Raw genomic sequence first — 27345 nt, forward strand, 5'->3', positions numbered from 1 at the left:
AGCCTGAATAAGAGCATGACAGGCATTTCATGACGTTAACACATAATCCTTTTACATTTCTCATTCTAGACTGCCATGTGAATAAAAAGAGACACTAATACAAAGACATAAGCAAACATTCTTTATGCATTATATACTGCCTTAGGTCATATATACTAATGTTCAAAGGTTTAAGGCCAGCACAATTTTATCTGTTAAATACATTAATAATTTTATTCAGCAAGGATACATTTAATAGATGTTTTTTTTGAAAAGTGACAGTAAAAACATTTACCCAGTATCCACAAAAAAATGTTAAGCGGCTGTTTTCAACTGATAAGAGGAAATGTTTCGTCAGCACCAAACTTCAAATTAGAATGATTTCTGAAGGATCACGTGACACTGAAGACTGGAGTAATGGCTGCTGAAAAAATAAAAACAGCTTTGCCATCACAGGAATAAATTATTTAAAACAAAATATGCAGAAAATAGTTATTTTAAATTGAAGTGCTACGTAATAGTATATACACAATATTACCGTTTTCACTGTTTTTAATTTAATGAATGCAGCCTTGGTTAGCATAAGAGGCTTCTTTGAAAATCTTACCGACCCCAAAACCACAAACGGTAGTGCAGTTTCAGGGTGGGCTCAGCTCACGCTCCAGTACATGCACAGAAATGGCTTTAGTGATCAAATAAATGTTATTAATGACCTTAAAACTCACCACACAGTCTTTATAGTATCGATGTGTGAAGCTCGTACCTGTCGTCAGTGAAGTCTTGCGCTCAGAGGTGGCTACACAAACGCAAGAGGTGCGAAAGAATGGAGCATGTAAGTCGTAGTGGGGAGAGAATGCAAGCGGACTGAGAGAGGGTCTATTTCTGGAAACTCTATTATCTCAGAGAGACCACGAGTGGATGGAGAGAGGGAGAGAGAGAGCGAGAGAGGGAGAGAGAGAGAGAGAGCGAGAGAGAGAGAGAGAGACACAGGATAAACACTACAGAAGGGACACCTGTTGTGATCAATCCAGACCTGTTGAGCTTCCCCACACCCAGTCCATCATACACAGCCGTAACTGTCGCAGGGGTCTCAGGCGCTCAACGACAAAAGCTGTAGCTGAATCTAATAAACCAGATTCAAATGTGCCATGATAAATTTGGGCTTGATAGCTATTGAGGATTGAAAACAATTTTAATCCAAGTTTCCAAACAATTAATCAATTTCATTAAAACAAAAAATAGTACAAAAAAAAGTTTCTTAACAAAACCTTTCAAAATGTAAAAAAAAAAAAAAAAAAAACCTTTAAAAGCAGCTTAATAAAAAACATTAAAAGCACAATTTGGCCTCAGAAATCTTAACAAAAATGTCACCCTGGACCACAAAACCAGTCGCATGGGCCATTTTTTTTAAAATTGAGATGTATACATCATCTGAAAGCTGAATAAATAAGCTTTCCATTGATGTATGGTTTGTTAGGATATGACAATATTTGGCCGAGATACAACTATTTGAAAATCTAGAATCTGAGGGTGCAAAATAAATTTAAACATTAAGAAAATCGCCTTTAAAGTTGTCCATTTATGTTCGTGATTGTGTTGCATTCACTTACAAAAATAAATCTTTTATATATTTACAAATGATCATCATGGAACATGATCTTTACCTAATATCCTAATGGAAAAAAGGGAGAACATCTCTGCAGTCTCTCAAAGGCCACATACAGAATCTATGGAATGACCATCGAGTCCCAGACTGACCCAAACCATATCAATCCATCATCCTCTGCCTGCCTGTGAATAACAGACCGTCTGCTCCATCAAACACTCATTTCTCAAGTCTGATGCTGAACTTTACTGGGCTGTTATTTTTAAAAGAAACTGACAACATTCACACCTGGCTAATTCAGCTGTCCAGAATCAAGCACCAAACATCTCAACACACACAGTAGTACAGACACGCAAACTACAGCACTTCTACGATGTTTAGAATCAAACTATTGAGTGCGAAGACAAACACAATGATTCATTCCTCAGTTTGTTTAGACTAGACCTTCTTTCTGCAATCGCTGACAAAGACTTCTGACGAACAGCCAATTGTTTGAGCATCCTGTGTGTCAAACCCATGTGACCATTCAATTTCACAATCATCGCTTCATCTAAGTGTGCACCGATGGAATAACATTAAGAGATAATTTTGGGGAAGGTACACAAACTTTATTTGTGTTCTATTAAAACTGCTGTTTAGCAATCATAAACGTGACGCTCTTTTAAAACAAACCCCATCAACGCTGACCTTGAGATTACACTCTAAAGACCATAAATCCACCAATAGATCTCAAGTATACAGTGGCTAATTTCCTTATCAAACACAACATATTGACTAAACCTGCTCTGATAACTTCAGCACCGGTTATGGCTGCAATTTGGCTTCATAAATGGCATTAACAGTGCAAATATTTACAGGGTCTCCTAGAAACAGACGTGCTACTATTTAATGTACAACTAAATTAATGAGGGTACAGAGAGGGAACCGTTTTTTCCGATACGCGTTTTAACAATTTCACTCCATCCAAGATACCTAAACAAGGAATAAATTTGGAAGCTCAAGATGCAACATGACATATCTGTCTCAATTTGGATATCTGGGGCATGCGTGTATAACGTGAGATTTTGGAAATATCTCATGCTGTCAAATCTGTTTAATATCAAACTTGGATGTTTTTGCTTAAGGCAGACAAGATTCCTCAGATTATTGAGGAATCGTGTGTTTGATGGCCTGTCAGAGTACAGGTCGTTTTCCCCCCTCTCTATTAGCGTTTACAGGAATCGACTGCATGTGTGGACAAGAACAGACATTTGGGAACTCAATACTATTGTATCATGAAAGATGCAGGGAGTGCGTGTACATGCCTGAAAGGGCCAGGGAGAGACAAACACCCAAGGATGTGTGAGAAAGAAAAAAAGGATGGATTTCTTCAATAGTTGCTATTGTAACTATGAAATCAGGTCCAGACAGGAAGTGTCATAGACTTGAAGTTGAGTCAAGGCTTAACAAGATTAAGAATGCAATTCTCCGTGTTTACACTTACATAGCAAGACATATTAATGTTTTTGAAAGAGGTCTCTTTTGTTCATCAAGGCTGCATTTATTTGATTAAAAATACTGTAAAAACAGTAATATTGTGAAATATTATGACAATGCAAAATATGTTTTTTTATTTTGATAAAATTTATAATAATTTATTCCTGTGATTGCAAAGCAGAATCCAGTCTTCAGTGTCACATGATCCTTCAGAAATTATTCTAATACGCTTATTTGCTTCTCAAGGAACATTTCTTATTATTATCTGTTGATTATCAGTTGTGCTGCTTAATATTTCTGTGAAACCGTGATCCTTTTTTCAGGACTGTTTTGGTACATAGAAAGTTCAACAGCATCTATTTGAAATATAATAAATTGATTTACTTGATGAATAAAAGTATTAATTTCTTTAAAAAAATGTTTTACTAAACCCAAACCTTTGAATAGTACTCCATATGTGCATGGGAAGATGTTTTTGTTTTAATTTTATGAAACATCCGACTACAAATAACATTATAAAACAGAGAAAAAATAAATAAATAATTGCATTGAACAGTTCCAGTGAAAAGCCTAACGATAATGTTTAAAATACAAAATTAAGTGAGTGCTGTTGCACTGCTAAATCTGATAAAAATGCTCATTAAAAACTGTAGTTATAAATGACCTTAGTGAGAAGTAACTTATAATAAAACATTTGTGATAAACCAAAAGTACAATATAAATATAAACCAATGTAACAACACCAGTTGCTGTTAAATAAGAGTAAAATAAAGAAAATGTCCTGCTGTTTAAATATTAGTGTTGACTTCACAAAAAAAGCTCTTGTATCATATCAGAAAACATAAAAATATGGTGCACATATGGACATGAACAATTATATGAAACAGTAACAACCACTGTAAATGTAGCATGTACATTATCTTTATAACATAGAGCTCTAAACCGCACTAGTAATGTCACTTGGACTTGAATAGCCTGCATGAGCACCACAGCTCGGACATAAACTGCATTACAGGTCTAACCTCAGGCCTTTTCATTCAACTCAATCGAGCATGGGTGAATGTTTAAACAATCACGCCAGTCACACAGTTATTTATACTAGAGGATTACAGCGCCATCTACTGCTATCAGGCAGAATCATTTACTGTGGTTATGAGGTAATCAGATTTTTTGCATATCCAGTTTTTATCCAGAGGGGTTTTTGACAGTCTGGACTGCAAAAAACACACAAAATCAGATTTTATTTCAAAGATTTTTTCTTATCTGATTAAAACCAAATTTGAAGGCGATTTGAAATGCAATTCCAATCGGATTTTTACAGATTTGTCTCAGTCTGAACGCTCAACACGTTTCAAATTCTTTTGTATCATTCTTAAGGCGACACAGAACGGCAACGTCAAAACCAGTAACAGAAATGCAGAAAGTATACATTCAAACATGTATACTAGTCTCCTCCGTTGTGGATTTTTTTTCCTGTGAAACGGAGATCTGAACCGTGACTCGACAGGGTGCTTATTTTGAAAGAGATCCATTTTTCCTGCATCCATTTTGAAAGCCTCGTCACATACGTCCATATGCCTACGTCATTAAAAAAGCAACTCATGCAGATAGGTTGATTATACCAGGACACACAAACCTTATTTAATCACTTGCAATTAATAGTGCGGACAGTCTACCTCTGATTTGAGAGAAAAAAAAATCAGATTTGCCTGCTGTCTGAACATAGCCTAAGAAGGAAGCTTAATTGTTGACCATGACCTTTCAAAATTCAAATGCAGCTAAAAGTGAACGGAGCAGAATTTGTGCAAAACTCAAAGTTATGTGACTGACCTTAGTTGACCTTTGAGCTCAGTGAATCGTGGCCGTTTGCTGGGATCGTACGCCCAGCACTTGGTCATCAGGCTGTAGAGGGTCGGCGGGCAGTTAGGAGGCATAGCCAGACGCTCGCCGTTCTCAATCCGACCAATCACGTCGTTATTCTTCACGCCTTGAAACGGCTTCACTCCGTACATCAGTATCTCCCACATACACACCCCTAAAACACAAACATAAAGTGAGTTTAGATACACATGAAGACAATCGCAGTATTCCACTTTAGATGAAACCCAACTTTAGCACTAATTAAAGACTGCAATAAAACAAGCGGCATCACTCTCCAATCTACACTATTAATTAAACTTTCGCTACACACAGATGATGGAAAAATTCAAGCTCTACGCCACATCTTTATAGACACACACAGAGACATTTTCTAAACTATTTAGATGTCCCAAATGCATTGAACGCATAATGCTAATGGAAACTGTTTTTGTGGGCTGTTTCAATGTCTGAACATGCACATGACTTTGAGTTTCTGATTTTGACTAGAGGAATTGAAAGCAGTAAAGCACACACACACTTACCAAACATCCACACGTCACTGGCTGAGGTAAAACGTCTGAAGTTTATTGACTCTGGCGCCATCCATTTAATAGGTAGTTTTCCTTTAGAGGCTGCAGAGAGAGAGAGAGAGAGAGAGAGAGAGCCCACTAGTGAGAATGCTTCCATTTTGGCATTATTTTCTAATTCAATGCAACCATTTTCACTACAAATTATATTATCAGCATAGCAATTTGAGTGAAAACTTAAAATAGAATTTAAAATATTTCTTTATGTATATATATTCTTCTTTTTTTTAACATGAAATCATTAGTTGCTTTTAAAATCTGTTTTGAGGTTTAATTTAAAAAAGGCTTTTGAACCCCAATGTCAACTACCGTTCAAAAGTTTGGGGTTGGTAAGATTTTTTGATTTTTAAAGAAGTCTGTTATGCTCAACGAGGCTGCATGTATTTGATAAAAAATATAGTTAAAAAAAATAAAATAAAAAATACACTTTTTAAAAACTCTTACACTTTAATTTATTTTCAAATGTAATTTGTTCCTGTGATGGCAAAGCTGAGTTTTCATCAGTATATATTACATAGTACATATACTATATACATTCCCATAACAAGGATGATACTGACATTTTTGGTACTTGCCGATACAGGTATATATATGTATGTATGTTTCCTGTAACTCAAACAGTAGAGCGTTGGCGCTTGCATATATATATAGCTTAATTAGTTTAGTAAATAAATGTTTTTTTTCCTTTCATTTTCACACTTAATTATGTCTGTTAAAAAGTACTGTATTAGCTTATGTTACAGTCACCATTTTGCTCTGTTTGTTATGTTGCCACTGTTTCTTTTTGAGGACACACAAAAAAAAAGTATACATATCAACAGTGCCTTCATACCTTTATAATAAGAGCTGTCCTCCATGTATCTAGACAACCCGAAGTCTCCCAGCTTCACACAGTCCGCTGAAGACACAAGAACGTTACGTGCCGCAATGTCCCTAAAAAAACATTAGGAAAGTTCAGTAGACACCTTTAAGAACTGCCTTATATATCCAAGACTATCAGTACAAAATCAGTAAAATAAATAATGCATAGAAAGGGAAAGTGATGACTACGATACCAGCAGTGTTTGCAAGATGTGGACACTTACCTGTGCACAAAGCGTTTGCTCTCTAGGTACGCAAGGGCTGTGCTGAGCTGGTAAGAAAACAGGATAAGCGATGCTAAATCCAGATTGTACTTCCTAATCTGAAGAAAGGAACGCAACTGAAAAATAAAAGCATAAATACTTCAGTAAATAATGAAATAATATTACGCAAGCTTTATATGCAAATGCACAGCAAATGTAAATTAACATACAGCACTGTCAGAGTCAAACCCAACAATGAACATTAGATGGAGCTGTTGTACAGGTCACAGGAAACCACAGCCTATATCTCATGTTGCATTCTGTTTTTTCCTCCCACAACTGTGACAACAGCACACAGATTTAAGAAATCACAGCTGAAGGGGTCATCACAAGTAGTCAACTCGAAATAGAGGTGTGAACAAGATTCAAATCATTTTTTGTGATTACTCAAACCACATTTAATGATGGTCTGGGGGAAAAAAATTAGTAAAATAACTTTAACTTAAATCATTTAACTTAAACTAAGTTTTTACATGCATAGAGTATATGCACAAAACTTCATGGAATATCTCGGTTATGTCTGCCATCTGTATACTGCAACATACCATTCACTTCAATGTCAGGAAAAAAAACATGTAGATCATGAGAAGTTTGAATATACAATTTTTTTATATAGTTTCTCGAATAATTGAAATTCCTAATATTTGAAACAAATAAATGAATATAAACCAAATAATTATAACATTACCTTTGGAGATTTAAGACAATCTGGAGGTTATTCTAACTTAGGTTATTTACAATGATTTGTAAGAACATTTACATTTTTGTAAAGTTTTATCTTAACTATCTTAAAGGGATAGTTCATATAATTTCTTTTGTGTTCCACAGAAGAACAAAAGTCATACAGGTTTGGAACGTCATGAGTACTGGTAAATAATGACTGAATTTCCATTTTGGGTGAAGTATCCCTTTAAGAAAAAATATAAGAACATTACTATTTGGGAATCAAAATAAAATCAGTCATTTTTAAAGTTAGAATTACTCTAAAGAATGTTTTCTCAATCTGGCCCCAGATGTGAACAGCATGGGTCTTAGCTGTCTGCTTTTTATCACCGGATCACCCAAGACAGATGTTAACACCGGGTGTAAATAGGGCTTTATGTTAATGCAGAACCCCTGTAGAGACTTTAGAGTTTTTAGCAGTTTAGCAGGTAACAGTTTCCCATCAGAAAGCCCATTTACCCTCATTCCCAGTGTCTCAGTTGGATTGAATCATCTGAGAAGTGATAGGACAACAGCCCCGGCTAGCAATCATATTTACTACGCCTTTATGGCCAGTTTATGAGACAAGCAGTCAAGATAGATTCATCCAGCTTTAACCCGGCTGCCATCTTTGCGAATAATGTGAGCTTAATGCGTTTAATAATAGGACATGTTCCCTTGGACATTTATGACGTGTTCAAACCCCTTCCCCAAACCCAATGCAAACTACTACACATAACCCAGATAGCCTGCCATAAGTAAAGAAAGCCCCACCTCTCCCAGTGTGCACAGCTCCATGATGATCCACACTGGGTTTTCTGTAATGACACCAATCAGCTTAACAATATGCGGGTGATCGAACTGTCGCATGGTCACTGCAGGAACACAGAGAGGTCAAATTAATCCAACATCACTGCTATGACATTTCAGCAGGGCGTACTGCAGCATATACAGTACAACTGCATTTGTTATGAAAAACATACACTACCATTCAAAAGTTTCAGGTACAAGTTTCAGTAAAATGTATCAAAAGAGACAGTAAAGACATTTATAATGTTACAAAAGATTACTATTTTAAATGAATGCTGATCGGTTTTCAACATTGAGAATAATAAGAAATGTTTTTTGAGCACCAAATCAGCATATTAGAATGATTTCTGAAGGATCATGTGACACTGAAAACTAGAGAAATTAAGCTAAAAATGCAGCGGTCATTGCATGAATAAATTACGTTAAAACATTTTAAAACAGAAAACAGTTATTTAAAATTATAATAACATTTCAAAATATTACAGTTTTTACTGTATTTTCTATCAGATAAATGCAGCCTTGGTCTTTATGACCCCAAAATGTAAACGGTAGTGCACATATTTGTTGTTGCATTCATAATGAAAGAACAATAAATTACTTGCATAGTATGTACAGATTGTTTTAAGTGCATTTCTTTTGTATATCGTCTCCTAAACAATGTAGTATTTTTTTTTTTTGGTCACAACATGCTGCCTAAAGTAAAATCTGGGCCAAACCAGGCAAAATCAAAAAAGAACTACTCATTTACCGGTATACAAATTGTGAGATGAGGCCCCATTTGCTTCCATAGTATGAAGAAAAAAAGCTATGGAAGTCAATAGGGCCCATCAACTGTTTGGTTACCGATATTCTTCAAAATATCTTCTTTTGTGTTCAGCAAAGAGAAAGAAATTCATACAGGTTTGGAACAACTTGAGTGCGAGTAAATTATGACTAAATTGTTTTGGGTGAACTATCCCTTCAATAAGTGTGGTATGACATTACTAGGTGATATTCAGAATAGTGGGATGTGCATCATGTGTATCTAAATCAGACAAAACTGAATTATACAGTTAAATCTAATTATCTGTGAAGGATCTATAAAAGCTGTGGTAAAAACATCATGTTCTATTTATTAGTGCCTGACCTTTCCTTCACTCTCACTCACACCAGCACCTGTTCAAGTGTACAAAAGCCAACAGCTGTGCTCTCACAAACTCCACATTCGGAAAATGTTTGGAGTTTCCGCACCAACTAAACAAAACACATTCCTCTTAATTTAAGTGATGGAAAGTTGACGGACACAGCCGTGTGAATGACGCAGATATTCAGTGCTGCTATGGGCTGCTGGGTTTGACACTCACAGGCCTCCTGGAGGAACTTCTCTCGAACGCTGTCCGAGGTGCAGTTCTTACACGTCTTTATTGCCACAGAGAGTGCAGGGTTCTCCTGACGGCAAAAAAGAAACAAAAAACAAGTATTTAATAACCGAAAATGCAAACAAATGCTTTAACTTTGTTCATCTATTCATTAAAGCACCACCTTTTTCAATAGTTTGTTTGATAAGAACCAAGTCAGCACTTTAGAATAATTTTACAGGAAATAAAATTGAAAAGTTATTTCAAATTCTAATAATATTTCACATAATTACTGTTTAAATAATTTAATAACATGTAACAAGTCATTTATACCGGACACAAGTAGATCCCTTGATGGACGTCTCCAAACTGGCCCTCTCCTATACAGCGTCCCAGCTCAATTCTGTCTCTTTGGATCTCATAGTCTCTGGCTGAAAGACAAAATGGACCTACAGTGAACGAACGCTTAAAAATATCATTTCATTTATGATTATCACAGGCCACTTTGCACTATGTACCCAGAAAAATAACCAAGATCCAAGACACCATGCAATTCTTTACTCCATCTGAATCTGTTCATATATGCTTTCCAATATAGAATATATCCCATACATGCCATTAAAACACAATTATAAAACAAAAATGCAAACAAGACTCAGTAAAGAAAATATACCAAGGTTTATTCATCAACAAGAGAAAAAATTTGTTACTGAACAAGCCATTTATATGTAAAAGTGTCAAAGCCAGTTTAGAGCACCTTTAGTGGAACTTGAATGTGTCAGTCAAAACGCAGCATATATGTGGGTAAATCCAAAAAAACAATGATTTCTGTTTAAAACATCAGTAAATAAGGGTATAAAGATTTAACCAAAAGAAACACAGACAGGCAAAGCAAAAGCAAAAGCACACAAACACACAGGCCCCACCGTCACACATGAAGTCTCAAGCATATGAAGGGAAGGGAATGAAAACAGCAGGAGAAACAGCTTTACCTTCATCTAGTCCATAATATTCTGTTGTGCCAATAACGAGAGAAAACAAAGTGGCAAATATAACACTGGATAGCATTAAGATCAACACTAACTAATAATTATTTCCTTTTATAAAGAACATTTTAATGAATGTTTACAAACGCTAAAGGACCGGTGATTTTAACACTTATATGTTCATTTCACAGTTGTGGGCAGTTTATTTAATATTAAACAGCATAATTTCATCTTAAAAACAATACTACCAGTGGAACAAATACGTAAATAGAAAACCGTATATATATATATATATATATATATATATATATATATATATTATATATATATATATATATACAAAATTTACTTATCAATATTATAAAAAATAAAAAAAAGTAATTTTGGGGTTACAAACATACAAGATTATTAAATAAAAAACCAGAATATATGATATAGCTAAATGTTTGTTCTATTTATAAAAAAGGCATTCAACATCATATCCATTTCAATGCTTCCCTTGTGTCCTATAAGCACATGGAACAGCGTCCATGTGACCAGGATTGGTCAATACATGGATTTAGTTCAGTTGTTATTATAAAACTTTTTATATTCAAGCCCACACTGAGCAAATGATGATTGACTGATGCAAGCGCACAGAAAGGGAGAGACAAAAACTGAACGCCACGTTACAGAGTTCAGTTTCAGACCTAAAAGAACAGCTAAGCAGAAAGCGACACCGACTCAAGCCTCTATAAACGTCTCAAGAGCGTATGTGTCTGTGATGCCAAACAGCATGCTCAAAAATCAGGTAGATAATAGGAAAGTAGGTAAGGAAAATTTGCAGAATAATATATTTGCTTTAGAGGATGCTTTTACAATATAGAACAGCTGAACTAACTTATGACACCAATAGTTTACCCTCCAGATTAATTTAAGTCAACTTTGAAATATTCACAATATACAACCTCGGATTTCCTCAACAAGTTAACATTTGTGGACAAAACACAAAAAGTGATTTTTTAAAACAGAGCACCATAATACTGGTCTGAGATCAGTGTAAACCTGTGATACTCACTGGAGGGCATGGTGTATGTGTCCTCTTCGTCTATGATCTCAGCGTAGTCATCCGTTTCTGAAAAGGGAAAACAGTATTTTTAAGTCCTAATGAACCAGGATCAGCTAAAAACAGCCCTTCCAAAACCAGAAACACGTCTACTCATCTTTGGCACAACTCACACACTCCATCGTCTCTTCCCCATTAACGCCGCAGTGCTAAGTTTAAAAGTGCTCGGAGGTCTATGTATTCTGCAGGAGTTTGAGTTGGCTTCGATCACATCCTCGCAGCTGTGATATCTGAGTGTGTGTTTAAAGAGCGAGTACATCTGGCAGTGAGGGGGGAATTTCTTTCTAAAGCATTGGTGTCATTGGGAAAAACAGATGAAGTCATGGGTAATCTGACAGCTATTGTGTCTGGTTTTAAGGAAAAAGTTATGTCAAATATTCTGTACTCAGCAATGCAGGAAAGTCAACAGGTTTTGACAGCTTGTATTGACTGTCAGTGAAGTCCCACGAGTGGAGTGCTGTGAGCAAACACTTTCCCCTTACTGTGAGAGAAAAGGATGTGTGTTTTCAGTAGATAAAGTCTCCAGCATGGCTGAACCGAATAGTTTTACGAGATCAAAACAACATCAAATTCCACTGTAAGCACACAGATACACCTAGGTATTTAGTTTTTCTGGATGCAGTCAAACTGTGCTAGGACACTGACAGTGAAGCAACTGTTCAATTGTCTTCTGAGCACCAGGCTTTAGCAAATAGTTCTTCTTGAACTATTATACTTAATATTCTCTCAAAAAATATATTGCATGCTGTGTTGAGCTAATAAGTTCAAATACAAATGGTTGGGGAGTTCAGTTGAGGCCATATGGCTCGTCAATATAACAAAAAAAAAAATACTATAAAAAATATTAAATGTATTAAAAACAAAACTGATATTGTTCAGCCGTTTGATGATATTAAAATATCTTTTGCTCTAAAATAAAATACGATAATTTTCACCAAACAGGCATTGTTGAAAAGTTAAAAAAAAGTTAAATAAATAGTAATATATAGCAATTTTTACCTAAATATATTTTTTTACAACATTTTGTTATAAGAAAAAAATTAACATTTAAGAGTGATGGCGCAAATTAATAATTTCATACTTTTTTTTATTGTGACTGAAGTTTAAATTGATAATATATCTTAATCTTAAAGTTATATTCTCAAATATTCTATATTCTAAAACTAGTGTATTGACAGTCTATGGGAAACTTAAATGTGCAATTAGAATAATTGATGTATTCACATTTTTTTGTCAGCAAAATGACACTGATCAAGATGACTCATAATAATATACTGTGAATAGCCCGCTCAATTCAGCAATAAGACAAAATTGGACTTTACCGTCCCCACCAATATCATCTGTGGATCCAATCAGCATGCAAAAGATTTAAGAAGAGAGACAGAGAGAAAGAGAAAACATTAGATTAATGTCTTTATCATAACAGACAGAAGGAGAGGCAACAGCACAAAAGAGTATTTCATGGCTGTTACAAAATGCAATAAAACAAAGGCCCAAACCAGTATAAGCAAGAGAAAGTTCTTGAAAAAAAGCTTTAGATTATATTAAATACACATGCACTATCATGGTGAGGGACTTCCTAGTGATCTCTATTGTTATTCCACTGAGATAATGACATTTTCTTCCCCGTAAAACTCACAAAGACATTATTTAGTGTTAATTAAACCATTTTCCTTGTTAGGAACATTGACTGTAATTTAGGTGACTTCAGGTCGCCATCCTTGTGGGGACATTCTACACACAAAAGTAAGTTGGAGAAGGTTTAGAAAGTAACTGAAGGGTTTGGAGGAGTTTTAGATACAGAGCAACAGACTCGACCACATTCATTTCAACTTGAACAACTTAGAATTAATGACATCTCAACAGGCTTTCCAGAAAACATGGTTGGAATTAGTTATGGATTAAATTAATTATCAATGAAAATGCGAGGTCACAATGCAGTCCTCTTGGATAAGTCTTACCTGAAATGGAGATTGCTTTGGCCTTGACTCCTTGCAACCGTTTCTCATGGTTTGCTGATCTGTGTGACAGAGGTTGAAGAAGATGAATCATGTACATTCTCAATCCAACTTAAATCCCAGCATGACCTTTTTCTACACTGAAGCCACTGTGCCGGTCTGTTCCATTAGCATGCGCAGGGAGGATGACATAACAGATGGGCACTACCACAGTCACATTAATGGGAGCTGGGCTGCGCGTCACATTAGTTGAGGGTACACTGAGAGATTCCACATGTCTGAGCCAAAGAGGCCAAAGGAGCAAGAACAGAGTGTGTAAGAGGAGCCGAGTCTATCTAATGACAAACTTACTTTGGAGCCTTTGGGATAGATGGAAGAGCTCTCTCTCCTTCTGTTGACAAACATTGACAGATCAAATTTAAATGTGAAAACCAAAACAGAAATAATAACAACAACAAAAACTAAGTAAGGAATATAATTTTAATTTTCAATCAGTTTATTTGATGATTTGAGGTGACATGAGCAACAGTGACCACTGGCAATGTGCAATGGCTGTGTTTTATGCAAATGAGGCGTGACAATGGAAGTGAATCCAGTGAAGTTCATGTGATAATTAATGAGTGAACTTGCTAGTAACAGTTGCGCATCTATTAGTAAGGTCAATTTATTTGTGAAGATTTTGGTTTAGCTTTATTTTTAGCAGACCTCCAACTAGGAAAATATGTTGTTTTGCATATAAAACATTTAGACAGTTCAAATGTTTGGGGTCGGTGAGATTTCTTTATGTGTTTTTGAAGTCTCTCACCTGTGCTGCATTTTATTTATTTATTAAAATACAGTAAATGCAGTAAAATTGTGTTAATATTATTACAATTTAAAATAGCTCAAATGTAATACATTTTCAGCATCATCATTACGCCAGTCTTCAGTGTCACATGATCCTTCAGAAATCATTTGAATATGCTGATTTGGTGCTCAAGAAACATTTCTTATCACAAATGTTAAAAACATTGTGCTGCTTGATATATTTTGTGAAAACGTGATAAAAGTGATGAATAGAAATAAAAACAGCATTTATTTTAAATATAAATCATTTGTACATTATAAATATTTTTTTTATTACTTTTGATCAATATAATGTGTCCTTGCTAAATAAAAGTATTCATTTTGGTAACACTTTACAATAAGGTTTCATTTGTTAACATGAACTAACAATGAACAATACAGCATTAATTAATCTTAGTAAGAATATTAATCTCAACATTCACTAATACATTTAAGATTGAAAGCTGTATCTGCTAACATTAGTTTAATGCACTGCGAACTAGCATTAACATGAAACATTTTATTAACTAACACATAAAGGATAATAAAAGCTGTAAGAATATATATAGCTCATTGTTAGTTAATGCACTAACGTTAACAAATGACACCTTACTTTAATTTCTTTTTTTAAATCACAAACTTTTGAACAGTTTATCTGAGATCTATATTTGTGTGTATATGTATGTGTTTGTGTTCTCACCTTTCTGTACACGGACAATAAACGATGACGAACTTCCGTTAACAAGTCTACAGTAGCCGTCAATGAGATCGGCCATGTTCTCCGCAGTGTTCAGTGTTGTAGTTGTCACCGTCAGAGGCTGAGAAATGCACAAGAACACTGTACTATTATATCCATGTACAAAAACCACATACAAGACAAAATAATACACTGAAAAATGTGTGGGTGTTACCTCAGGTGCTCTAGCCACATCTAACTGCAGCATTCCCTTCCTCTCTCGCTCCTCGAACTGAATACTCTTCACTTGTGTGAAGTTGGCGAGGTGTGTTGGCTACACAAAGAAATACAGACTTAATAAACACTGTACAGATGTCCATCAGTTCATTCCCCCATACATTGGACTGCACAGTACTTACGTTTGAGCCTTTGTCGGTCAAGTAACTGATGCCTTCCTCGGGTCCGATGGCCAACTCCACTGATATCACCCAGCTCGACTAGCACACACAACAGCAGACACATTCAACTCAAACACTTCATGAAACACAAACAAACTAATAAATACAAATGCAACACTATTTTCCCATCACATTAAAGAATAAATTATTACGAATGATTAAAGGCTGTATCCATTTAAATAAAAAAATTATGACCATTTGGAGACGATATTCATCTTTTAGCCAACAGAGGGCACTACAGACCATTAAATCACCATCAAGAAAGAAATAATATATCAAGAGTTATTAGACACCTTGTGGCTTTATTTTAATGAATTGAATTAATTAACATCTAAACTCAACTCACCCCGAGAGCACATTTAAAACACTCCTTATCGAATCTGTATATAGGGGACAGGATCTCAAAGAATTTGAGGATACACTGCTCATCGTTCAGATTGGCGAATTGTTTGAACGTCTGTTGGATCAGTTTCCGCAGAGATTTAGCCTGAAAAGACAAAACACAATTACTTGTAATCAAATTAAGCTATTACTTACCATTTTTTTAAAGATTTTTTCCTATCCGAGTTTAATATGCATTGACAACTCTAAGCAACTCGTGACTTAGAAAGATTGTAAACTGTGAAACACTTCTGTTTCCTCTGGCTCAAACAATGGCGTACATTTGGGGCGGGACTAATTGTTTGGTGCAAAAACTACACACTTCACCTTAAAGTGTTAGACAACAAGAACCTTATTTCAACAAACTGGGACATTTGAATCATTTAAAAGGAAAAGGCGTTCATAACTGAATTTTCTAAATGAATATTTCTTCAGAGAGAATGCCAATCATTTTGATGGCACAATACAAGACTAAGACCATAGCCAAGGAAATCACTAAAATAATGACAGCTATCTCAATAGGGGGTCTTATAATCTAAATTTAAACCGTTTCCTAATAGCTTTCAAATGAATCTTTAATGGTGTAAACAAGCTGTGTGCGTCAAATTATGCAAACACTATCAAAAAGTATTCATTATTTAGACATGATAAATAGCCAATTAGAATCAAGGTCCTCTCCATAAGAGATGCAGAATGTTCGAAAGATCCTCAAAACTGGTCGGTAATTCTCTATTCCCTCTTGACATGGGCTTGGGTTTCCATGGCAACCAATGAAAAGGCGGCGATTTTGGGCTGCTTTGGGGTAGAATGTAAACTATGAAAAGGAAGAGCAGAGGAGAGCGAAAGCCACAAAATATGCAGAAAATACCCTTTAACAAAGAAAAGGGAAATCCCTTAGGGGACACAAACGCTATTCCTTTTCTCAACCTCAATTTAAATGCACAGAGAATTGCATATATTGATTCAATGAGCAGTAATTAAAAATAAGAAGCACAGAAGATTCTAACTGCAAAAATGTAAATGTGAACTGCATAATTTTCAGATGTTAATATATTTTTTGTCTTTCAATTTTTTTTACATATATAAAAATAAAAGAAAACATTTACATATATTTACTTTTATTAATAGAAAAAAGCGAAAAAAATAGTAAATTAATTAGTAATTTAAGAAATTCTTTTAAAAATGTAAACGCGTGGCAATTCATTTTTATAGAATTTTTCACAAAGAATAATGCCGTAAAAGCAGCGAAAATAACAGTAGGCATCATGCCACAGCATACTGAAGACTGAAACGGACTAGGTAGGTCAGGTGGAAAAGGAAACTGGCTCTGTGGCAAACTGCATTTCATTAGAACGGTTCCCTTCAGTGGCTTCTTCAGAGAGAGAGAGAGAGAGAGCGAGAGAGAGAAAGAGAGAGAGAGAGCGAACAGAACTGGGCCAAATCATCTCAGGGGTGTGAGACCGCAGAAGAACCCAGGTAGGTAATAACATTGATTTTGCCTGAACAATAGCATTTTGTCACATTCAATAAATCAAGACAACCACCGTGTTTTGAGGAAGTCATCGCAGGAGCATCAGAAATGTCTTACCTTTACTGAATCTAATAAACTCTTTGGAAAGAATCTCCGTAGACCAACGTCCTTCCTGCAGGGAGAGAATACAGAAAGACACTGACTTCAGTTTTCAAAGAAAGTAAGACCTCAGATCAGTTTTTGGGGTAAAAACACAAGAAATGAGACTGAACCATTGGTAGAGGTTATTGTCTCTTCCAGTGTAAACACTACAGTAATGGAGCCGCTGCACCACTGCAGGAGATACGCAGAGATCAATTATACTCTACTCAAAATAGATCAGACGGGTTTCAGAGGGCCATGCAACACGGACTAGTTATTCTGACCCATATACACACAATCTGAAAGAAAACGAGATGGAGAGAAATCCTCTAATGGTTCAAAGACCTAGAGTACTGCTTTCAGTCTAGTATGAGCTTGTTTTGAAATACACATAATCATATAGAGTACTGTTACCTTATGATGTAATGCTGAGTAATACGAGAACTGATCAGAATTTAATTGAACACGTTAAATAAATAAAAAAGTGATGAGCAAGTTAATAGTGACAGCAACCAGCAGTACTACATTTTGATAGCCATTTCTTTTTGTGATTTCCCTACGGAAGCCCATTTTTGGTAATTGCAACTTTATCTCACAACATTTCTTCAAATTGCTCCTGTATACCACACAATTATAATTCTATTTCTTCCGATTTATCTTCCTGTCCGATTGACCGCTCGCGTCTCTTCCCAACAGACACGACCAGACCTCCGAAGAAGGACGAGGAGAACAGTAAGAACTTATGACTTGAAATTTCACAAATGTCAACTTTATTTCTCGCAAAACAGTGTAGAGTTTATTTTTAACTTTCTCACCACTACCCGATGCAGATTTCACATCAAAGTTCAATAAAAACGGATTATGTCTGAAGATGCATCAGATAATTGAATATGGGCACAAGGTAAGAACTGGATACTAATGATCTAAACATAGAAAGCAGTACTTACTCTAATAATTCATAATTTGATTTCTTATCCAGGGCGTTCCCACGCATGTCCCTGAAAAACCTCCTGGAACAGAGAAGAGGAAGTGATTTGTCTGAATTCAATCCTTAGTTGATCAAAGTAATTGGAAAACACTTCAATTTACACAACCATTCGAAAGTTTGGGGTTGGTAAGTTTATTTTTTTTACTGTTTTTGAAAGAAGCCTTTATGCTTACTAACTCTGCATTAATTTAATAATACAGCGTAAATGTAGATTTTGTTTTATTTTTATACATTTAAAAATGCTGAACAACAGTAATATTGTAAAATTATATTTTAATATTAATTCCTGGGATGGCGAAGCTGAATTTTCAGCTTTCTGTGCCCAGTCTTCAGTGTCACATGATCCTTCAGAAATCATTCTAATATGCTGTTTGATGCTCAAGAAACATATTACTATTATTATGTTAAAAACAGTTGTGCTGTGTAATGTAATGTGCATCACACATACCTGATTTCAATGCAGCCTAGTTTAAGTGCTATTTCTTGATCAACTTGATCGGCAATCGCCATCATATAATCACTTTTCACCTGGGCATACAGAGAAATATTAGTCTAGGCAAAGCAAAAAGAAAGACAGAAGGTGATACTGACTGTACAAGATGGATGATGACAGAATTTATAATTTCACTCCTTAGCAGACCGATATTGCGTGTCAAATAAATAAAAATAAGACAATGATGAGTTTCAATTTACAAGAAACACAATAATACAGATCTAATTTTCTATTCATGAAAAAATAATGAAGGTTGATAACTGATGCAGCAGTACTTTCCTCTCAATCCATGCTATTTGTAATTCGTTTGTCTTCATTTCTTTTGTATAGATCGAGGACCAGGTGGAATTGGTTTGTGCAACTTTCATGTGATGGCACCATAGAATAGAGACATGAACTTACACCAAGGCCAGTCACTTGTCATTTAAGCGTTTTATAATGATGTTTGAGAGCTCATGGTTTGATCTCTGTATAACCTGGCAGTGATCAAACCAGTATTGGACCCTGAGCCTTGAACACTAAACCACCACTCAATCACTCAATGTGGGTGCATCTCATGAAAATATATATTTCACCCCAAAATAATTTTTTTTAAAAATAGAAAATACACAAAAAATTGCCATAAAGAAAAATATACTGTGTACCTATTTTAGGACCATTATATTTTTCCATTGTGACATTTTTATCATGACAATTATGATACTCATTTTTGCAAAAACATCTATAATATAATTATCTTTTTTGAAATAAAAATCCGCATAAATTTAAAGCTATGCAACAAATAACACCATTATGCCAAAATACTTTGTTTATTATTATTATTTTGCAATTCCTTACTGAGAATTGGGAGTACTTGGTTTTACATTATAATTGTATTAAGACAATGAAGCCTACAATATAGCCTACTATATTTTCTACCTTTTTTGATTTTGGGGTGAAACATTATCAAAAGGTTTGCCAGTAGTACACAGGCTGAAAATTTTAACTATTAATCACCTGATGATAAAAGTAGTTAAGAGTTGGCTGGTCCTCAGTAAACTGGTTTAAAAATCCTTTAGGCAAATATCGAATCCGTAGCTCATATCTGGAGAGAGAAGAAAGAGAATGAAAGAAATTATCTAATAACAAAACACACATGCTGTCAACTCTACCTGAAGTCGGCTCTGAAGGCAGCTCTCACACAGCCTGACCAATCACAACAGATGCTTTAGAAAATAAAGCCCTCAGGTTGAACATCTTTACTGTGCGTCTTGAATCCTTAACAATGATGATGGTTCTGATTATGGAGCCGTTGACTCATCTTCCCTCTCATATGTGACTGATTAGAGATGCCGGTGAGACATGATCTTCTAAAGTCTGCCAGACAACACAATTACTGTGGTATCAGTGGCTGCTCTCAGCAGCTGTCTGTCTGGGGGGTAAAAATCACACCCTGTTCTCTCACAGCTGGCTCACTGTCTGCTCTCAATTACACTAAATTAGTTCAACACATCTCTCTACCTGAGAACGAGGCAGAATGCTGTGGCACCTGCCTCACACGTTACAAACAATTATGTTCCCGAGATCGGCTGGGGATGATGTACCTGGAACCTGCTGCCATCTGCCTCAGATATGATGAGTTTCAAATAGTTTTAAAATGCATTGTGGAAATAATCTGTTCTGACAAAGACAGTATGCACTATCTGTAGGCTTGGGCTCTTTTTGGCGGGAAATTTGTGAAGATTCGGATCTGGAAGAACAGCAACAAATTCTGTCACTTTGTTTAAAAAGCCTTATTTGACTTTATTCCTGATTCCCTATAAGCTACACGAAGTCGAAGAGGGAAGAGAAGAAATTATTAAATAAAGTTGTTATTTTTGTTTGTTTTGAGCACAAAAAGTATTCTGGTCACTTCATAACATTAAGGTTGAACTGTAGTCAATTGGACTATTTTAACAATGTCTTCACTACCTTTCTGGGCCTTGAAAGTTGCAATGACGTTGCTGCCTATGGCAGGTTCAGAACCTCTCGAACTTCATCAAAAATATCTTAATTTGTGTTCCGGTAATGAACAAAGGTCTTAAGGGTTTGGAATGACATGACGGTTCGTAATCATTGGCAGAAATTTAATTTTTGGGTGAACTAACCCTTTAAGTTTAGTTGCATAAGCTCCAGCATTTTGCATAATATCACCTAAGTGTAGGAAACCAAATTTTAAGTAAATTAAAAAAGAATTAATAATAAATTATGAATATACAATGAAAACAAATGTCAGAAATGTACACATAAAATGAAAATGTGTGAATGTACATTGCATTTTACTTCGATTTTATACACACACTATTTGTATAATACTATATAAAAGTGTGTTTTAGGGCAGTTAAAGTTAACATTTCTTTCTGGTTTTAATGTACTTCCAGAGTAGTGCAAAATGAATGCATTTTTGTAACAATAGTGTTTTTGTCTCAGCGTCGATATCATAAACATTGTAGATATTTTGTCCCTCTACAATCAGGCCAATCAGAATACAAACATTCTTCTACACGTACTAGCACAGACGATTCCCACCAATAAAAAAGTATTATTATTAAAATAGAACTAGTTTGGAGTTCTGGTTTAGATCAGGTTTATCACTGTAATTTCGGGCTGTGGTGAATAACATTTTTCCATGTGGGAAACACGATCATAGACCATGAAAAACAAGAGGTAGCCTGCAAGTCTGTTTCTTTTCCATTTCTTCAGAAAGTAAAAGAGGAATTTAACCTGCTGATCTGCATTTGCAGAGGGTAAAATGTCTTGCTTTAAAGCAAATGCTGAATTTATTATCAGAGCTATGTTTTTCATTAAAAAGACATGCTGGAGGGCGAACACAGAATCCAGCTCATCCTTTGAACCGCGGACTTCCCCGTAAATGCATAAAAAGCCCATTCATACATAATGAACGGTTGAAGAAAGAAGATGGGTGAAACAAGCCTCGGGCAGCGTGAATGGAATATAAACAATAGAGCAATTAAGCAGCGACTGCTTTATTTAGCTTCATTAAGATAAAACTCACTACGACTAGCCACATTCATTCTGAAGCTCCGCCCACTGGGTCAACCTCAGTTTGATGCAGAATTATCCACCCCCACTGAATGAATTATACATAAGCCATTATATCATTCTTTCATCCTCTAAATATGAACAGCATATTCACTCCGATAATTCTTTACAAGACAGCGATATGCGGTGTCATCCTCAAAAAACAGGCATGACCCACATATTCAAAGTACGTATATTGGACATGAAGATTTTGACACAGGAATTCTGTTATACAAGGGAAGGTTTGCACAATTTAACACCTTTCTAAATGGTCTTAGGCTTGAACCATCATCATTTCATTCAATAGCCCTAAAAAAAATGTAATTATAATATAAAAGTTAATAATGTGCCACAGCACCACAGTGGTGTCAGATGTCAGACACCAGGTGAGATGTTAGAGGTGTTTTGATTGTATTGTAGACAGAAACATAAAGCAGTACGGGGAAAGATTACAGAAATAAGTGATGGCACACTTTACGAAGCCCCTGTGCGGCAACATAGACCTGTCAGAATCTAAAGCTTGTGGTTACTTCCTCTGCAGAAAGCGCATAGCTCGGCTTTCTTTTATTTTTAAGTGCATATGAAAAAACATGTTTGTTGATATTGTGCATATTCAAAGTAAAAAACATTTAAAATACAAAATTTTGAACGGCCAATGTTAATACTGATATCTAAAAAGTAAGGTGGCCACTAATGTTGACATCCAGTATTTACAATTCAAGGATTTTTTTTTTTCTGAAACGAGCAAATTAAATGAAATAAATAATATATAAATATATATTATATATTATATATATATATATATATATATGCGTTTACACACACACAATATATACTATTAGTTTACACACACAAAATGATAAAAATCACAAAATGGACAAATATTGGCCAACTAATTTATGCCCTACAAGTGTCACCAAATCAATTACCATTTAAATGACAAAATTAACAAATTACCATTCAAAACTTTGGAGTCAGCAAGTTTTTTTTTTTTAAAGAAATTAATACTTTTATTCAGCAAAGATAAAAAGTGATCGTATAGAGACATTTATAATGTTACAAAAACATTCAACTTTAGTGACCCCAAAGTGACCTAAAACTTCAGAACACTCTCCCTGTTTGTCATTGGTTGAAAAAACAGATGGACCTGCCCTGAACTGTAATTGTATTAACCAAGTAACTACACGACTCAGCTGGTCATATGATCTCAACATGGCAGCCACTGAGAAGGGGAAACAGGTCAATGGCCATGTTTCCAGAGTCATAATATTGCTTTTATGGTTATGATATCGGCATTAAAACAGGGACTCACCTCCAGTCGTCCTGAGGATGGCTGTGCTCGTACCGCTCCCTCACGTGAGACACGCCCATGTCGGGGTGGAGCCAATGAACTTCACCTGTTCTCAGCTGGCAAAGGCGCAGACCAAAGCAGGACACACACCTCACCTTATGGATGTCCACGATCTTCTGTATAATGCCCTGAAAAACACACACACAACAATTTGGTGACATCATATAGTAGTACCCTATTGAGTTTATAAAATATTCAAAGCAGGACACATCTCAGAGAATCTGAGAGAATATTCTGAAGGAAACGGTTCAAAGCCAGAAGAGTTTCAGTTGAATCTTTCTTTGATCAATGTGTTACATTAACGGGGTCAGTAAGTTCTTTGGTTCTGTGGGATTGTGAGAGAGGAGATAGATGAGACCGAGAAAGAGCAGGATGTTCAAGAGTCTGCTGTAGCATAATATATGATGTCTAACAGGATGGAAAAACTTATTTCATTTATTATGCAAATTGCTAAATGCATGAGCCACGAGGAAAGAACTGATAAGTCACATTAGTGTGTGATGAATTATATTTCATGGCCATTATCTTTTCTATTTCCTTACAGACATCGGACTACATAATGTAGCATGTCTAAAACAAAAAAAAATAACATCTTAAAAATGGGATAAATCATAGGGCTTTATCACACTAAAACCACCTGAATAAACTCCCACAGATTACATCTGAGATGTCAACTTCAATCGGTTTCATTTACTGAGTTAGTGCGTGTAAATGTGACATTTCTGTGGCAGATCCATTTAGTGTGGGCCAGGTTTGGATGAGGTTCAGACCTGATACGACTAAAGAGCATCAGATGTAAACCTGCATAAAACTGGGACGATGGCGGATGTGTGAGGGATGAAAGCGGGACAATACGCTTTGAAGTAACAACGGCTACTTGGCTTCAAAAACCAACCTCATTAAATAATTTAGAGTAGCATGCCATTGTCTGAGGGGGTTTTACCACGAGTGCTCTAGGCCACGGAGAGCTGTATTCTGGATAATGCTGAAAAGCATGAAGCTCAGAGGAAGTATCATCTTTAGTCTTACACAGGAATGTTTGTGGTGTCGGGATCAATAAAACTAATGCAACAATAATATGTATCAATCAGTATTCAGACTAAACCGCTTGATACATATGGATTCGTTTTACGATCTTCTTTTTGAAGCGTCAAAGTGGTAGTTGCGTAGACCGTCAATGGAGGGACAGAAATCTCTCAGATTTCATTAAAAATATCTTCATTTGTGTTCCAGAGATGAACAAAAGTCTTACTCTAACGTCATTCCAAGACCGTGAGTAAATGATGCAAGAACTTTCCTTTCTGGGTGAACTATCCCTTTAATAAGACTTCTACTAAGTTCAAAAACAACAATTAAACATCACAAATACACAATTTAGAACTCAATTTCAGTCACTGAAAATAGTCCTCTTAACAATAAGGAAAGCATGTAATAAAATAACCAATAATTACAGATTTACCAAAAATCTAATATGATGAGCTATCTATTGTATTTTTTGCATTTAATAATGACAGTAATTCTATTGCTAGTTTTGGAAAGAAAAATATTATTATTGAATAATAATAAAAATATTGCCTGATACTAATAACATTAATTTTCCAATGGCCACGCCTAACAATGGTGTATCTTACGTAGAAATCAACATGATGGTTGAAATTAATCTATATAATGTTTTTAAAGAGAATGAGAATGAGAATGAGAATGAGAATGAGAATGAGAAGGAGAAGGAGAATGAGAAAAGATCACATACAGAATTCGACGACAGGGTGACCATACGTCCTCTTTTTTCAGAACTTAAAATATCGAGCCAGGATTTCCAACTTTTCTCAAATACCTTGGCTTTGTTTTCGTATTGACATGCTCTCTACGGTCGACATACATTCTATGTACGGTATGCATATTTGCATTTATGTGTCTGTTCTCTGTAGATCCGGCATTCTTGCACACAACAATTGGCCGATTATGTACAATATCTGCTTGCTGTTGGTCAAACTACTTTTGAGCAAGTAAACCATTAACTTGAGCAAGTGTAACACCGGATTCACATCACATGTGCTCACGTTAACCGATTGCAGCATTCACACTGGGAGCATGAGCTGTGGTGTCGCATCCCAGAATAAAAAAAAAAACACTTTGATCTGTGTGTATGTGAGAAACTAGTGTAAAAAGCAAACTAACAATTAATTATAAATGGCAGTTAATGTTATATAATACATTTTTTACATATAAGTTGCATATATAGTATATTTTTTACCTAGATTCAAGATTCATACAGTACTAAATAACATGATGTAATGTAAACAATTTCAATTTAAGTTTTTTTTTAAACCAAATAATAGGCCCCCCCATTAAATAATATAACACCCTAACCCTAATATTATCAGTCTCAATAAGACCATAATGACATTGCATTTCTCTCTCCTGGATGAAAACGATATGGTCATCCCTAAAAAGTTTAGTATTTTGTATCCTGGAGAACAAATTAGTGGGTGACCCAGTTGATCTGCAGACTCACCCTGACATCAGTTGAGTCCCCGTGTCGGATGTTGCTGGACCAGGTGCAGGGTTCACTACTGCTCTCGAAGTAGTGGAAGATTCGGAGCACGCGCTCCAGAGCCCCTGCCGTCCGCTCCATCCCTGCGCTGAAGCGAGGCTTGACCCCCTGGTTCAGGGCATGGGTCAGGTTGGGGTCCAGGTAAGCCGCTGCCATGGCTTTGGTGGGTGCTAACTGTCTGTCATATTCTGCGGAGAACAAAGATATATATTATTTTATAAATAATTAAATATTGTTAATGTGAACTAAGACTGAAAAGTGTTACAATTATTATTACAAGAAACATGTCTAAATCCTTTATCGTTACACAACAATTGATTATTATAATAGGGGCTTTCGCACCGCAGGAACCTTTTCATAGTTCCTAGAACTATTGGTGAAAGTATCCGGTTTTTGCCGTGTTCGCACCGCAAGAACTAGGAACGATTTAGTTCTAGGAACTCCTTTTGGAGGAACTAATCTAGCTCCTACTTCAGAGTAGGGTCTAACACAGCAGCACTATAGGAAATATCTGAGTCGTAAGTGTACGCTGAACGCACGCGAAACACCAGCACCTGGCATTTTTAAAAAGGCAGTGTAAACATTATAGCTTATATATTTACTCCAGAAACTAACTCGACGAACATGGAAAACAGTGATAGATGTAAGCCTCTTAACCTTTACGCTGAGGAGAAAATCCAATGCAACTTTGAGCCTGGGACCAAGCCAAACATGATTAAGTCTTTCTGCTCCGCTAGCGACACTGGACATCAACCAGATGGCATACGCTAATAACTTTTCATTTATACTGTCTACTTTCTATGTAAAACAGTTCTATCTAATAACGCATTAGACAGGACTGTTAGACATATCGTAAACAAATGAACACGGAGAATGCGAACACTGTCTGCACTCTGGCTGGCGTTCTCAGCGACGTCAAAATAAAAGTCCACCGCGGCGTCAAAATAAAAATCACAATGACAAGCGCGGCGTTACGTCACTTCAGAGTTCCTACTGGTGGTGCAAAAACAACCAGGAAAACGTTCCTAGGGGAACCATTAGTTCTCGGGGAACCACCCTAGTGGCTACTAGTTCCTAGAACTATCCGGTGTGAAAGCCCCTAATATCATTGGTTCTAATAATCAATCAAATGGAAAAAGCTTGCAGGAACATTCACAATTTAATATCTTTTTTGTGTATAGTAAATGGCTGAACTATCAGCTTTAGTGAATATTCTTGTTCAGAATAGAAAGAAGAGAAAAACACATTAAACAGAGCACAAAACATTAACATCCATTGCAGAACACATAGATAAATCAAAACACACTGACAAGACAATGAAAGCTCTATAGTCGAGTCGCTTCAGCTGTGTCACCTTAACACAACTACCAAGGCAATGAACGGCAGCGAGGCAATTTCAAAGCTTTGGATCAACGCT

General features: G+C 35.8%; 1 protein-coding gene across 25 annotated transcripts in view; it reads right to left on the minus strand.

The window, feature by feature from the left end:
- Positions 1-27345, minus strand: part of ptk2ab (protein tyrosine kinase 2ab) — a 76473-nt gene that overhangs the window by 16453 nt on the left and 32675 nt on the right. For 8 of the 25 annotated variants that reach the window (XM_079626134.1, XM_079626117.1, XM_079626123.1 and 5 more), the window contains 22 exons: positions 25890-26116; positions 23336-23502; positions 19960-20047; positions 18919-18998; positions 18430-18492; positions 17459-17513; positions 15836-15976; positions 15451-15528; positions 15267-15365; positions 15056-15173; positions 13882-13921; positions 13534-13592; positions 12895-12912; positions 11525-11581; positions 10474-10494; positions 9815-9912; positions 9488-9572; positions 8109-8209; positions 6594-6709; positions 6341-6441; positions 5464-5553; positions 4892-5096 (listed from right to left, as the gene is read on the minus strand). In XM_079626134.1, the coding sequence (XP_079482260.1) occupies positions 4892-5096; positions 5464-5553; positions 6341-6441; positions 6594-6709; positions 8109-8209; positions 9488-9572; positions 9815-9912; positions 10474-10494; positions 11525-11581; positions 12895-12912; positions 13534-13592; positions 13882-13921; positions 15056-15173; positions 15267-15365; positions 15451-15528; positions 15836-15976; positions 17459-17513; positions 18430-18492; positions 18919-18998; positions 19960-20047; positions 23336-23502; positions 25890-26116 (2107 nt within the window). Of the gene's footprint in view, positions 1-742; positions 880-4891; positions 5097-5463; positions 5554-6340; positions 6442-6593; positions 6710-8108; positions 8210-9487; positions 9573-9814; positions 9913-10473; positions 10495-11524; positions 11582-12894; positions 12913-13533; positions 13593-13881; positions 13922-15055; positions 15174-15266; positions 15366-15450; positions 15529-15835; positions 15977-17458; positions 17514-18429; positions 18493-18918; positions 18999-19959; positions 20048-23335; positions 23503-25889; positions 26117-26585; positions 26846-27345 lie in introns of those variants that run through there. The other 17 variants (XM_079626137.1, XM_079626136.1, XM_079626130.1 and 14 more) reach the window with 6 other exon arrangements.

This window comes from Phoxinus phoxinus (assembly GCF_949152265.1).
Source record: "Phoxinus phoxinus genome assembly, chromosome: 10".
In the NCBI taxonomy this organism is placed as follows: Eukaryota; Metazoa; Chordata; class Actinopteri; order Cypriniformes; family Leuciscidae; genus Phoxinus; species Phoxinus phoxinus.